This window comes from Lissotriton helveticus, chromosome 1_1 (genome assembly GCF_964261635.1).
Source record: "Lissotriton helveticus chromosome 1_1, aLisHel1.1, whole genome shotgun sequence".
In the NCBI taxonomy this organism is placed as follows: domain Eukaryota; kingdom Metazoa; phylum Chordata; class Amphibia; order Caudata; family Salamandridae; genus Lissotriton; species Lissotriton helveticus.
In genome coordinates this window covers 845,044,219-845,060,188 of record NC_136057.1, presented here as the reverse complement: position 1 = coordinate 845,060,188, position 15,970 = coordinate 845,044,219, and the positions used below count along the sequence as shown (strand labels likewise).

The 15,970-nt window shown below is 40.1% G+C and overlaps 1 protein-coding gene across 1 annotated transcript in view; it reads right to left on the bottom strand.

The window, feature by feature from the left end:
- The window catches only part of HCFC2 (host cell factor C2), a 168,422-nt gene that overhangs the window by 51,407 nt on the left and 101,045 nt on the right, over positions 1–15,970 (bottom strand). Inside the window, exons 9-10 of the mRNA XM_078674976.1 lie at positions 12,259–12,326; positions 523–663 (exon numbers count right to left, since the gene is read on the bottom strand). Coding sequence (XP_078531102.1) covers positions 523–663; positions 12,259–12,326 — 209 coding nt within the window. The remainder of the gene's footprint in view (positions 1–522; positions 664–12,258; positions 12,327–15,970) is intronic.

Below are 15,970 nucleotides of genomic sequence, written 5' to 3'. Positions count from 1 at the left end.
TTGTCATTCTAAAAACAATTGGGTCCTGGTTCTAAACAGTTTGGGAAGCAATGGTTTATAGGACGGCACCCCATACACTATAGTTAGTTTTCATAGGGTGCATGGCAAAATGTCGTCCCTGTACTATGGACATACAACACCTCACAGGCAAAAGTCATCTTATGGGATCAGTGTACTCTGCAGTTGAATGTTTATGATTCTTCCCTCCTCAACTTCACACCCTTACCTACTCCTACATGTTCGTTACTGAACCACAAGCAGTAAATTACAACTGATGGATGCTATCTTCGAGATGGGTAGTGCCAACTTTGAAGCATGTATTCAACAGTCTTCTGTGCATTTTTCATAGGTACCTCAAACAGATTCTGCTCAAATAATGGCAATTTAAAGTTGGAATCAGTCTTCTTTTCCTAATCACTCTCCTTTCTTTTTAGACCTTCAACTGTTAGGAGTTACAGTGACAGATATTCATCAACATCACTTACCAAAACACAAGTAAGCAATTATCTAATTCAACAATACCTTGTTGGATATGTTCAGATGTCCTTCTGGCAGCAAATAAAACTGGTTGACAACAGCAGTGTTGGTTTTAAAAATCCCCACATCACACCACGTTTTTTCTCCTTTTTTTGCAAATGGCCCTTCATTTAAGTGTGATTTACTCTAATGGAAAAAAATAAATTATATGCAATCAATAAATCTCACATCTATTACACTCATACCAAAACACATGCCATAAAGACTCTGATGGTTCCAGCTTTCAGGTAAAACATGTAATACTCTGTTTTAAGTCTGGCACTCAGACTTTCTATTAATCTGCTATCAACCTAGGAATAAAATGTTGCTAGTTTCAAGATTTGTTACTTTGTTTACGTTTACAAGCTGCTTTTAGAGCAACCAACCTAGAATGTATGCATTTTCTAAGCATTCTCAGATTTGGAAGAAAAAGGGAAGTACATGAATAACATCATTTATCTAAAATAGCATTTTAGTGGTGAAGCCAACATTTAAACTCAGTGTGGTGCTTCAACAGGCAAGAATTAAGCCTCATGATCATATTTTCAGGCTCTGTAAGTACACCTCTTCCTCCACTTATCGCACATCTCCTGCACTTCCCTACCTCAATTCAGTCCAGCAAATTAGAGATGGATGGAAAATATGCAATGACAAACCTAACGATTCTGGCTTTAATATTGTGTTATCTTCAAGGTAATGCAATTTTATATGCTACCCAAGTGTTGGAGCTTTGCCATATACCCAGATTATTTTATAGCAATGTTTCCTATGACAGATCATTAAGAACGGCTCACAAATGCATAGCAAAGGAGAGATTGCGGAATGGAAAAATGACTGGCAAAAGGGAAGTTATGAACATGGTAATGTGAGAAATGAGTGAGTAATCCTGGATTTGCAGGGACTAAGGCTCAAATTGTAACTGCGGTCTAAACAGGGAACCGAAAAAAGTTTGAATGTAAAATTCTTCTTAATGGAAGCCTGATGTTCCTGCGATGTAGAGGATATTTACGTCTAGGTTGAAACTGTGAGACTGAGATGGCATTATGAGATTGAGTAAATTATTAAAGGGGTGGTGGTAGATCGAGAGAAGAAAACGGGGATTCTAGTCTTCACTGAGATTGCAATTTAGATTGCAATGTTTGCACAGGGCCTGAGGGAGATAATGGCTAAGGATGGTTGTCAAAAAATACACTGGTTGAAGGCCATTCGGACCCTATTATCTAGACTGGGAATGAGGGAACTATGGGATGACCCGGTAAACGCTGCATTCCCCTCCAAGAAAATCCTGACAGAAAAGTATTGGGAGATGGTAAATGCAGAAGTCTGTACAAAGGGTCTCTCCTCACACTTAACAGGACGTTTTCTGGAGTTTAAGGCCCAACCGAAGCTGGAAATATATTGGGATGCAATAGAGAAACAGCAGGATCGCAAACTCTATTTCCAACTTAGAGTAGGCTCCCTTCCAGTTAGGTCTTTTATAGCCAAATGGGCAACCGAAAATGGTCAGGATAAATGCCCTAAGTGTGGGGAGGAACAAGAGACAATAAGTAATCTCCTTTTTTTCTGTCCCTTGTATACCGCCCCTAGAGCTATGTGGGTTAAGCCAATTTGTAAATTACTTAGCACACGCAGACATGCAGAGGCCCTAAGAATCCTATGTACAGATTCTAGTCCCCCAATTGCTATTGCTCTGGGCACATTCTTGAAATGGGCATGGGTAATTCGGACGCGATTAATTGCGGCTGAGTCCTGAATATTAAGTATCTAATCACCTTTAATTATGTGAAAACATGGGGGATGCTTTATTTATATGAGTTACGTGCAATATTACCCTGGACTATATGAAAAATGATCTTTTTTTATCTTTTTTTTAATAAGGATTTTAGGATTTTATGAAATTGTGAAAAATGATATTCGACAATAGTCTATAGTAGTTTAATTTTTTCTTAATATTTATTGTATTGTTTTTAATGGCTTTTATATTGAAAAATTGTGGATTTTATGTATGCTTTTATGACTTAATTGCCGAATAAAGCCTATTGAATTGTCAATTTAGTATGATAATCAGTGCTCACTACTGCGCATTATAATTCTGGTACTGCAATGCCATATATAAGAGCGAATTGTGTGCCATGCAAATATTAATTAACTACAACTCTTTCTAGTGTAGCATAGTTTAATGCGAGACCCACCCATGTTTAGTGCCAATGAAACCTTTTTTCTAACCCGGGACTACATGATGGTGTGAGTAAAAGCCCTAGACCTGTTGTGCATTATTCAAATCTTACCGCCTTCCATTCAATTGTTTGTGACACTTTTTCTTGATGCTTGCCTCTCTACGAGACGTCTCCCTCACAGGTGTACAGGAGGGGGACAAGTGTCTCACTGTATCCCAACGGCTCAGCTTCTAACAAATTAAACATTCTTCGCTCATTGTTAATGTTTGTGGATTATAATATTTCATCAGTTTACAGTAAACTATTTTTATTTATCAGACATCTTTGTCAGGAACTGTGGCTATTAAATTCATTTAAGGTCAACCATATCAATGGATTTGAGATTTTGATGGAAGGCCATCTAATCATAATCAAGCAACCACAAATATTCACTGTTTAGCCTGGCCACACTATTCTACCCTACCTGTATTGAAGTGACAATGTCCTATTATTTATGCAAACGATAGTTATGTCCATACTTCTCGGCAATAAATATATCCCTTTAACTGAAATATAATGAGGATTCAGAAATATCATTCAATGTGTCCCACAGAGAATTCAAATTATTATGTGAACTACAAGTAAACACTAATTAACCAAATGTACAGCAGTAGTAGTGTACTATTGCAAACACTGGTTAAAAATGTCCACTGTCACGTGCTCTGCTACCTGAAATGATGACCCAAATTCTTTATACAGATTTCCAGCTTTTTAGGGGTGTGCGAAACACACTCAATTTGCTGTAGCGTAAATATGCAAAACATTTTTTATTATGCAAAATGCATTTCACACTCAAAAAGTACCTGAACAATCTATTCAGGAAAAGATTCAACTTGAAAATGTAATTTCGGTTTGATTTATAATCGCTTGAGTTCAAAACAGTGGCTCGCATTTGGATTTGTAGTTTTGTGCTCATAAATTACATGAATGGTCCAATTGGGTAAAAATCTATCAGAAATGTTTGATGACTGCCTACGTTAAAATAACTGACATTTGCGTTCAGAGCTCCTCTGCTTGCAATCAGATTTGTTTCATGCTCAAAAATTACCCGAATGGTCCTCTCGGCTAAATAAAAAAAAATCTATCTGAAATGCCGCCTGTATTCAAAAATTATCCCAACAGTACATCTTGCATTTGAATTACTTCCAGAAATAGCAAGCTGTGGCATAATCTATGATTTCGCATACATTTTGTCAGACCTATTAAGCCGGCGTAATAATAATTTTGCCAAGGCCTACACTTCATTCCATTTCAAATCAGTTTGTCCCATCACACACTAGCACCCCACCTGCAAATGCAACCCCATTCACTGTCCGCCCTAGATGAGCAGCATCTGAGGTGCTCTACCTCAAAATAAAAAACAATGTTCTACATAATGAGCTTCAATGTAAGTATAACTATGACATTCACTATAGCGTTCATTTTCTCCAAGATCTCTATTTTAATGTAGAGCAATGTGCGATATTGATCTTGGCTTTAGGCACTTTTTCAAAGCATAACACAGCACACTGTGGAAGAGCATCCTCTACATGCATGAAGTCCTAGATCAAACACTGGCTTCTCGACTTATTTTTACTCCCTTGAAAAATTTACAGTTCATTCCCTCATGCAGTGGCATCCCCCACCACGCCAACTACTTCACAAATTCTCCAAGGAGCAGTCAACACCCGAGGGGCACACGATTTGCTACATAACTGAGATACAATTTACTTCAATTAGCCATCAAGCTCAAAAGTTTCCTTTCTCAGATATCTGAATATTATGCTTGTTCCAAAGGAAACAAACTTGCCTTAAAATACATTTTAAAAAATCCACTATGAAAGGGTTTAAAAAAAAAAGGACAGACGCAGGGTAATAAACCAGGGTGATGTGCCCATAAAGAACACGTTCTACCACTAAGCTACATCACTATCACTGCATTGCGGTGTAGAACAAAGTTAAAAGCAAAGACCAACATTGCAGCCTGCTCAACAGCAAAATCAGTAGTCAGGAAATAAGGGAATATTGTAGGTAGGAAGAGAAATCCTGATGCTGAGAATTGAACATAGGGCCTCATTTATACAGTGCATAAGCTCCACCACCAAACTACGTCCAAGAAGAAAGCTGGCACTTTATGTAATATATCAAAATCTTATATACCTTGTAAAGAGTCCAGGGGTTCCCTTACTAGTGGACATGGGCTTCCTATGCAATCCCAAAGTGCTCTATTAGGAGGTAGTGTGGTCAAGATGACTTAGGCTTAACACAGAGGAGTGCACGACTCCTGCAAATACACGCAATGATTCATAATTGACACAAACTACTCAAGAAAGAGATCCACGGCAATTTATAAAAATAGCAAGTATCTTTATATATGTTTAGGCTTCAGAGAAAAATCATTCAGGTAAGTATGTTTTTAAATATAAATTTGTTTCATTTTAAAAAGTGGCGCAGTGCAATTTCAGAGTTCCTCAATGTTATTCTATGGAAGGAAGAACAAGTATAGGCATAGTCTAGCCACTTACAATACCAGTCTCCAGGAGTTACGGTGAGTGGGGGGCAAGCTCCAAGGCAGCACCAGGAGTACACCACCAGCAGCACGAGGGCGGCCGGGTGCAGGGTGCAAAACAGCGTTGGGAGCCCAATGTATTTCAATGGAGATTGGTCACTGAGGAAAGAGGCTGAAGCTCTGGCCAGGAAGTCAGTCAGGCTGAACCAGCAAGTGGGCTCAGGTCTTCCCATGCTCAGGCGGGGCTGTGGGGGCACCTTCGGTCCTCTTTTCCAAGGCCCAGGGGGTGGCAGGTGCAGAGGTGTCCTTAGGCATCTGCTTTTTCCTTACCGAAGCAGTCGCGATTGAGGGTGCCTGAGTGCAGAGGCTGCAGGCGACGTGAAAAGCCCAGGAGGGGTGAAACCACGATGGACTCAAGCTCTGGAGGACCTTGCCGTCACCAACGGCCCTCTTAAACTTGGGTCGGGTGTCATTTTTTTTTTTTTTTTGGGAGTTTTAAGACCTTTATTGTACTTCATCATCATACACAGCGTCTGGCCTACAACCCCTTGGGCCGGCTGCAACGTATTCACAGTTACTCTATAATATCAATTATAACACAGCCCATGTGCCGACATCCCAGGGGTACGGCGGCGTTTCAGAATCATGTGAGCACGTAATTCACAGAAGGATCATAAATCTGAGTAGGTCCATTTTAATTTTAAACAACTAAACTTGTAAGTATCGTTTCAAATGTGGAAGACGACATAAGCAATCATGTATGTAGCATTTGGAAAATACGTAGTGCAAATACAGGTAAGTCCCCATCGGTAAACCTTCTGCAGTTAATGGCTAAATTCCGGAAGGAACAGAAAACCCACCGTACAGCCCTGAATCGCGGGAATGGGACTCTTAGTCTAAAAGGGCCTCGTCCGAGTCAATCTGGGGCGGTTCACAAATATCTCCCCTGAACTTGTTCCATGCCCCCCAGATCTGCCCCAATTTCCTGGGGCACCCCCGATGAACAAACACCGCTTTCTCGGCAACCATCGCTACATCCATGTCCCTAAACCAGTCCCTCAGCGTAGGTGAAGCTTCAGCACCCCACAGTCTGGCTATGTTTCGCTTTGCCACCATCATCCCCAGCATGGCCCAGTCCTGTTGTCGAAGGGTTAGATCCGTTGCGTCCCATACGCGGGTGTCAGGTTTTGGCGGTTCCGGAGGCGTCAGTCTTCTCTTCTGGAGTTTCTTCAGAATATGTCCACTGTACACTGGAGATCTTGAGTCGTTTTCGAAGGCAGGCAGGCCCCACAGGTCGCTGGAGTTAACAGCTGCATGACGAGTCTACTTTGGAGCAGTTTTCGATGAGGGATGCAGATAGGGTGGTAGGGAGGATGGTACCAGGTCAGTTACTTCTCTTCTCTGCTTTTGCAGATCTTTGGTGTCCTCTCTCTTCTTAGGCCATAAGGATCTGCTTCTCTGGTGCCAAGGGCTACCTTAAATACTGATTTTTGGGGCATTAGAAGAGTGAATGGTTGTAGTTAATGGGCTAATGACCCTTTGGGTCACTACGGCCCCTATATGACCACTTCCTGTGGGAAGTGGGCATAACCATGACCCAGAATTCCTGAGTATGCCATCACAAAGATGGCTACTTCTGAAAAATCGTGTCCATCTCACAGTAGCCCACCTTAGGAGTGGTGCTAGCTTGAAGGTGGCACACCTACCTGACTAGCTAATTTTACTACCTGTGCAGGCATCAAGGGGGCACTCGACAGGAAGGTTGGCTTCCTCTCCTATGAGGGAAGCCAGAATCGCATTCCAAAGGCGGCAGCTTCTTTGCGCTTTGCCAGCCCAAGGTGACTAATCAGCAGGTCATCCTGTGGGAGGGGGTGTAACACCCTCTTCCCGGACAGGCTTTTGTTCTGGGTCTCCTGAGAGCAAAGGCTCTCACCCTAGAAGGTCAGAACAGCGTCTTGGATGGCAACCTGGCAGAAACCAGTCAGCAAGTACACCAGAGGCTAGTACGCTTTCAGGGGGCACCTCTAAGGTGCCTTCTGAGGGCATGTACTGGTAAATCCGACACTGGCATCAGTGCGGGTTTACCAATATGAGATATTTGATACCAAACTTCCCTATTTTCAATTAAGCTATCATGTCGCTGGCAAAATCGTTTTCACCAGTGTCCAGCACATGTCATATTCAGCACCCTGCCTTAGAGCTGTTAGGCCTGCTGTAGGGGTGACTTACAAATATGACATGCAGTGGTAGGGGACATGGCACACAGAGACGTGTGGCATGCCGTCTTTTTACTTTTGTCTTCACCAAGACACACAGCCTGCAACAGCAGTGGTGCATGGGATGGATGAGGGATCCCTTAGGGTGGCACAATTCGTACTGCAGCCCTAGGGGCCCTCTTTTGTAAGTCAAGCCCTAGGTACACCAGGGTACCATTTACTAGGGACTTACAGAGGGTGCTAAAGGTTTTACCAATTGGGGGAGACAATTGTCCTGTTTTGGGAAAGGGCACAGGAACCCAGTACACTTCAGTCAAAGTTGCATCAAATATAAGGCAAACAGTAGGGGGGTACTTCAACAAAAACCCAGTTTCCTACATTCCTCATGTGAGAAACAAGAAAGAGAGATGCTGGAGTGGATTTTGGGTGCAAAGTAGTCATTGAGCTACTACTGAGACGAAGGAAACTAAGGATGGAAGCAGGTTTACTTCATGTCATGGAGCATAAGTGGGAACTACTTCTCCAGCTCAGTTGTTGCTGTTGCAGCGCAGCATTGGAAAAGCACTGAGTGCAGCTGCAAACTACGCTGAGGTGGACTGTTTGCCCAGTTGAGCTCAACTCTTCCTAAAGCAAACGTGGATACAAAGGGGCAAAATGCTATTGGTCAAAAAGAGTGACACTCCAATCACCGAACTGCTGACCTGAGGGACGATACAAACTGTAAATGGCATAACTACCCAAGCAATTGTTCAAGGCCAAATGGGTCTGATGCACTCCCCCACTTTGTGTATGCAGTCGGGTGGATGTTCCAAAATGGAAATGGCACTCCAACAAGTAATGGGTGAACAGGACTGATCCAATAAGTCTATCAAAATAAGAATGGGACGCCAGAATGGGTAAATCTTCTCTGCTTTATGGAAATACAAAAAGATGAATTTGGAGCAAATAAGTAGTGAGAATTCCATGGGAATGAAATGGTACATGTAAGCGCGGAGTTCTCCCTTTGCAGCTTTGATATCTGTTGCAGGTGACGATTGAACATTTTGCTAATGTTTTTTGGGCTAGACGACTAGGAGCAACAGGGGTAAGAAGTGACACTGGCAATGCAGAATAGAGATCAGATCCTGAAAAACAGACTACATTATCAAGAGAGGCACCAAATGAAGAGGACATAATTGCACAGGTGGTAAAATAGGTTATTTGGCAATTTATGGACAAGGTGAAACATAGAATAATTACAGTAACCTTCCCGGACTCCAACATCTGACTGCTTCACATTCTCCTCGTATAGAAATTAACCCAAGCATTGAATCGGTGGAAGATGCCAACAATGCAGATAAAGGTCAGCCTTTAAAAAAGTTGGCTGCTCCAAATTGCATGCTCAAACTGGAGAGCAATACATATGGAATGCACATGTAGCAGTTTACAAGACTAACCTACAGATCAATGTAATAAATATTGGAATGGAAACGCTGATACATAAGCTCTAGTGAAATCAGCACAAACCCTTAAAAGCACTACCCAATGTACATCACAATAGTGGGGGATGGAAGACACACTAACAGGACACAGAAGCCAGAAACCTAGCTTGCTGTCATAATTACTAACTTAGGTGACATTATGGATTGTTAGACCTCAATCTAATTTTCAATCTAGATGCTTGGGGCTCTAAATGCAGCTGGACATGAACATGGGTTGCATAACTGCAAAACAGTTATCAATTATGAGTCAGACTGAAAATACTGAGTTGTTAGTTTATACTCTATTAGTTTTTATATAGCGTTTCAACCCGGAGATCTCTTGAAAGTGCTTGTGCACTTCAATTCAACAGAATAGGCAGTGAGTTCATAAACAAAGCAATTAGGTCTTTAGGTGTTTGCAGAATTGAAGGTCATCAAAGTTGAAAGGGGTATTATTTACTGCAATGTATTGGTCCTAACCAAGAAGAAATTAACTTCAATAAAAGTCTTTGGGAAATGTGGAAAAAGGGGATCTGTTTCTTGGCAGAGTGCACTAAGCAACGCAGATGATAATGCACACACTAGTGTGGGCATGCTGTACCCCAAAAATCTTATGTGCCACTAAAATAAGGTACAAAACAACATATCAAAATATAATCAAATATGAAAAGACTGGCTCAACAAATGAGTGCTATGTGGGAATTAGAAAATATATGAAGGTTTAGTACAAAACTGTTATAGGTAAAATACAGGAGTAGTAAAGTTCAGATGCAGTAAATTTCACTTGAATGCATAAAGTAATTGCCATTAATGCCCTTAGTAATAGGACTATACGGACTAATAGGCAAAATCAAAAACAGACTAAGTCCCAAATATGCAACACAATCAATAGGAAATGAGACAGCATCCCTAGTAGCATAGGAAAGGTATCTGGTTCACCCCCAAAATCGAGGGTTCATGTAACCAGTTTCCCCACACAACAGTACAAAAAGTGCATAATTATTGTGGTGTGAGCAGAAATATACATTTTCTACAAATCAAAATAAAAAATCGTCATACAACCCTACCGCCTAAGAACTAACCCACTACCTGAATATTGCTTCAGAGAGACTGAAATAATATCATCCAGAGGTATCAGAACGAAGTAGCTCAACACAGAAAACTCCCACTAGACCTATATTGCTTTTATGTAGGCTGACTGCAGCTCTTTGGGGCTATACACAATTACGACATAACAAGCTCACAATTTCTATATCTTTTTTTTATTATTTAACTATTCAAAATCATTTTTACATCATTTGTATTAACATGAAAAAAAGAGTAAAAACACTTTTTGATATAAATATCCACAATTTCATCTAATGCAAAAGGTCAACATGTATATTATTCTTTTGCATGGAAAATAATACCTGTATCATTTCAACACAGAAAACTCCCACTAGACCTATATTGCTTTTATGTAGGCTGACTGCAGCTCTTTGGGGCTATCCACAATTACGACATAACAAGCTCACAATTTCTATATCTTTTTTTTATTATTTAACTATTCAAAATCATTTTACATAATTTGTATTAACATGAAAAAAGAGTAAAAACACGTTTTGATATAAATATCCACAATTTCATCTATTGCAAAAGGTCAACATGTATATTATTCTTTTGCATGAAAATAATACCTGCATCATTTCATTACAACTGTACAACCCCTAATAATTGACCACACTTGCATGCTAGCCTTTCACGCCAACATACATATCCATTTTTTCATCCAACCATTAAAAATGTGGACTTTTTTAAAAGTGTTTTTTACTCTTTTCATTTTGATACAAATGATGAAAAAATTATTTTGAATAATAAATTAAATAAAAAAAGATATAGAAATTGTGAGCTTGTTATGCCGTAATTGTGTATAACCCCAAAGAGCTGTAGTCAGCCTACATAAAAACAATATAGGTCTAGTGCGAGTTTTTTGTGTTGATTTGCTCTTGCCTCCCCCTTTCTCCCAGACCTTAAAACAATTTATAGGGGGTACCCTTGGATTTATATTGTCAGAACAAAGTAGTTACATTAACAACAGTGAACAACTGTGAATGAATGTAATAATTCGTGCAAGTAAAATACCCTTGGAGAAATGTTGCATTAGTGAGCCCATGCTAATCAGTCTTCTTTGCAAACAGTGTCATTCAGAAATAAACATATAAGACTTGCTTAACTACGTGTAGTACAAATAATAAACATTGAATGTGACATCCAATTTGAACAAGATGGCGTTGAGGCCTAGTTGAGGTTTTATTAGACAAGATGGTGTCGAGGCCTAGTTGAGGTCTTGTTAGTATAAGCCAAGAAAATGCACTTTAACTGGTCATATAAAAATTGTTATAATGGCAACAGCATAATATCAGTGTACATGTGTGAATTAGAGTGCAGATTACTATTCAGCACACTATTAATAATGCATATTCTTCATTAATGCATAAAGAATCCCACACTAGTCAGTCAGAAACATAAGGCCACACCTCTAAAATGTACTTTATTTGAATAGTATAGCCTGCATGATACAATAGCAATTTCAGATCACTTGCAAATTGTTAAGACATGGCCGACGGCAAGAGGAGAAAGGTAATTGAGAAAGCAGTGAGAACACAGACGTATAAGTGGAGAGAAACTAGAAAAATATATATTCTGAAAATCCCATAGAACATGTGTGTTGGAAATCTCATGCATGTCCTTTTCAAGTTTTTGGGAGGTATACCAAAAACATCTAATAAAAATAAAAATAAAAATAAAAATAAATAAGGCGCTGTTAATTTAAGGTGAAAAGAAATTGAGAAGCCCGCTACTTGGTGCAGAGGCGTTTTATCCCTAACAACTTCAAGTAATGTTTAGAATGTTGTTCTTGTAAGTTCTGAATACATCGTTGATGGACAATTCAGCATGGCAAGTAGATCGTTGTGTGTTTGAGTAGGATTGATGCATTATAATGATAACTTTATAAACTTGAAATCAGAGACAATGAAAAACCTATGCACAAAAAAGATTCTATGGAAAAACAGCTTCCTACTATGTCCTCTATTGCGACAAAAAAACTAAAGTAGTGTAAAGGGCTGTTCGTGTATTTCAAATGAATGTACAAGAGGGTGTGGTGATATCTGCTTATCCCATTTTACTTTTTTAATGTACTTTTCCTGACCCTCTTGTTGCTTTCAAAGAGATTCTATCGTTTGGATAATTTTTAATAAGTTTAAATATTTCACAAATTTATCAAAGTTTTCTTTCTTTTTTCCTTAATCTGTTAAATCACTTCTATTGTTTCTGAGGTTTATATTTGCATATTTTAAATGCAACAGTGGCCATGCTCTTACCGATAAATGAACAGCGTTCTTCTCTTCGGAGATGCAGCCCTTAATTCCAGATAGCATGTAATCATCAGCTAAAAAAACAAAGTTAGGCATTGAAATAGCATTGCTTAAGTAAACATCTTGCAAACAAACATCATTTTAAAATCTGGACTTATCTTAGCTAGGATCATAAAATCAGCATGATTACCTTCCAATTTGCTGAAAGCCCTGTGAACCAATGAAAGAGGCCTTTAATTATGGGAGATATTGAAAGAAGTTAGAAGACCTAAGTGCAATTCTAAATAGTGCATCCTGTTAGCTTGAAAAAAGTGTTATGTGATCTGTGGCAGAGAAGTCAATGCTCTAACTATACTTTCGAGACTCGGATGTAAGTCCGTATCGGCCCAATACATTTTCTGTCAGTCAAATATACCATTGCTCATAATATATATTTTAAAAAATACAAGAAGGCTAAAATATTTCAATTAGCTTATCTAAAGCAACTTTCATATGGTAATACCTCAGACCAAGCCCCAGATAAGTATCCACACTCCAGCAAGTATTTGCCACACTTCCAGTAACGCACCTAGTATTCAAAGCTTCGGTTGCAGCACCACTCACAATTCCAATAAGAACACTGTATAGGACATGTCCCCCTAACCTAAATGACAGACCTTATCATCCAGCCTGCTAGAATTCCTACACAGTTTACCGACCTTGCTAGGTTTGCAGTGGCGGGACTTCTCCTTCTTTAGAACATTCTGCTTATTCACTCTCACTCATACACAAGTGGGTACCCTTTCATTTCACTGTCATAGACCAGACCACCCACCCTGGCCTAGCCATGGAATTGTGAATTCTACTACTCCTGCAGTTGAACTAGGTGTGATCATGTATTCCCACCTTCACTTTTCCAAAGTAACGGCAAAATGCCATTACGCACTAGATTTAACTTTTAATGCAATCGACCTACAACAATAATTGAATGTCCACTTAGGGAAACTAATCACTCATAACAACCGCAGGTGCTCACTACATCAAGAACTTTAACTCCAGGCCACCTGCTATCCTAATCAAGAAGCTTTTTCTGGACTGTCTAAGAATATGTCAATCTGTTTACTGGGACAGCAATCAGTCGCTAATAAAAATGTGACTTTCTAGGCAAAAATGGAACACTTACAGGGGCATTTGTGAGCCGCCGAGAGTTCTACCAATTATGGACATGGATTGAATGTCACCTGATTGATATATTGTTGTATATTTTCACCCCGACTGTAGATAAATCTCGAACATGGAGCATTGCAGATTGCGATAATGATGTTCGATGTTGTCTGGAAGGTGTTGTTTTATGTGTTAATTGTTTAAATAAAAAAGAATGTTTAAAAATAATGAAAATGTGACCTACTGGATAGGCTTGAGACGTGTCATCTAACAGAGCTGCCTTATGCCCACGAGAGGACCAAGGCCAATGACCACTGTTAACAACTAACTCAGCGGTCAGTAATGCTATAACAACAGCAACATAAATGTTAAGGCTTGAACTATGCCCTTGAGTTACCATATTCCACAGTATTTCGAGATTCTCAATGATAAAAAGGCAGATCTTTCATTCAAAGTCTTTTGCAATTCTTGTGGAAAAGCACACATCAATCACTCAAGCTGCACTTTTACTCAGAATATTCATCTTAACCCAACAAAACTGGTAAAGGAATTCTTTATGGTGGGGTGGGAGTGAGGAGGGATACCAGTCTAACCTCAACCAGTTACTGCTTTTGCTGGAAAATCGGCACATGTCCACCTTCACCAACTTTAAAACACCAACATACTCCCAAAAGATTAACACTGCTCCTTTGAAACCTGAACTTATCAGCAACCAAGAAAGCAATCCGATCATCATCTCCAATAGTAGGAACCTCTTTAAGGTCCTCATTCTGAGTGCAGTGTTATTTGGGTACACAAGTGGCACCTGGAGAAATGTCAGCATTTATGAAATCTTCTTGAACCCACCTGCACCAGAAGACAGTTGATGTTTAGCAGGTGCAATATTACCTTTCCATTTAAATAGTGGGCATTGCCTTTGCAGTTTTGACTGAAATGTTCTCAGGCATGACAGATTTGTCTTGAATTAATCATAGCATATAATATGTTTATCGTGCAATCAAAAAAAATTTATAAAGCGCACAGCTGCCAACAGGTGTTCCGCCGCAAGAGCACAAAACTGGAGTCAGAAACACTAAGGAAATTAGTCCTTGTCGAAAAGCTACGTTTTCTCATGTGACCTGAAAAACCTTTCATTCTCCAGACGCCTAAATGCCACAGGTAGCTCATTCCAGGCCTCAGAAGCTAAAACCGTAAAAGAGCATCCGCTTTTTTTAAATTATATTGCGGGCATATGAACAGAAAAGCATGCTCTGAGCTTAAAGTACCGACTAGGAAATATTTCCTGAGATTATTGCAGAAATAATCAGGAGTCTTCAGGTGGAAAGCCAAGAATGCAATAAGTAGGGCTTTAAATGTGATTTGTTTATTAATAGGAAGCCAATGGAGTACTTTCAGCTGGGAACAAATAGATTGAACTTTAGGATAATCGAAAATCAGCCTAGCTGCTGCATTATGCACCGTTTGAAGCCGATTAAGCAGTTAAGGAGGAAGGCCCAAGTAAAATGCTTTGGCATAAGCCAATCGCGATGTAATGGCGGCATACACAAAAGTTTTCCGCAGCTATACAGGGACATGCTCCGGGGTCTTCAATGCCCTTAGGATTGCAAAGCAAGACTATGCCACGATGGAGATTTGAAGGATGAAGGAGAGGGCATTATTAATTTTACACTTAAATGTCTCGCCAGTGCAGTGGGGGCTGGAGGATGCCCCAACTCTTTCAGCCACCAGTCACTGGACCGTGCATAAGCAGAGCAACAGAAGAGTATGATCTCCGTTTTGGAAGCATTACACTTTAAACAGTTCCTGCTCATCCAGTTAACTACCTCAAGAAGGCATTGCTCACCCAGCACCGGTTTCTCACATTAGAAGATAAGCTGGGTGTCGTCGGCATATGAAATTACTCTGCAGCCAAATTTTTCCACAATGTGTCCTAAAGGGATCGTATATATGTTTTACAATGTACGCCTCTAGAGACCTCGCAGTTCTTCCAAGACGAGACGCTGCATTACTTCTCACAATACAGTGATTGCTATTACCATTTTTAAAACGCTAATCTTAAAACACTCTACTGCATTTTTAAAAACAAACGTGGCAATTGTTCTTTTTACCTGACACTTGCACTTTGCACATGTGATCCCCGTAAGTCTGCATAGCTCTGCCCCAAACACCCCGGTTCGTCACGGAAAGTGCCGGTTGAACGGAGGGTGTAGACAGGGACAAAGCTGACTCACTTCCTGGCTGGGGGCACTTCCGGCGCTGCTGGCGTAGAGCGGTCTAGTCGACCGACGCTCATCTACATACTTAAGGCTTGGCTGGAGCAGATGCGGGTCTGATCTAGAGACCACGCAGTTCTTCCAAGACGAGACGCTGCATTACTTCTTACAATACAGTGATTGCTATTACCATTTTTAAAACGCTAATCTTAAAACGCTTTACTGCATTTTTAAAAACAAACGTGGCAATTGTTCTTTTACTTGACACTTGCACTTTGTACATGTGATCCCAGTAAGTCTGCACAGCTCTGCCCCAAACACCCCGGTCCGTCACGGCAAGTGCCGGTTGAACGGAGGGTGTA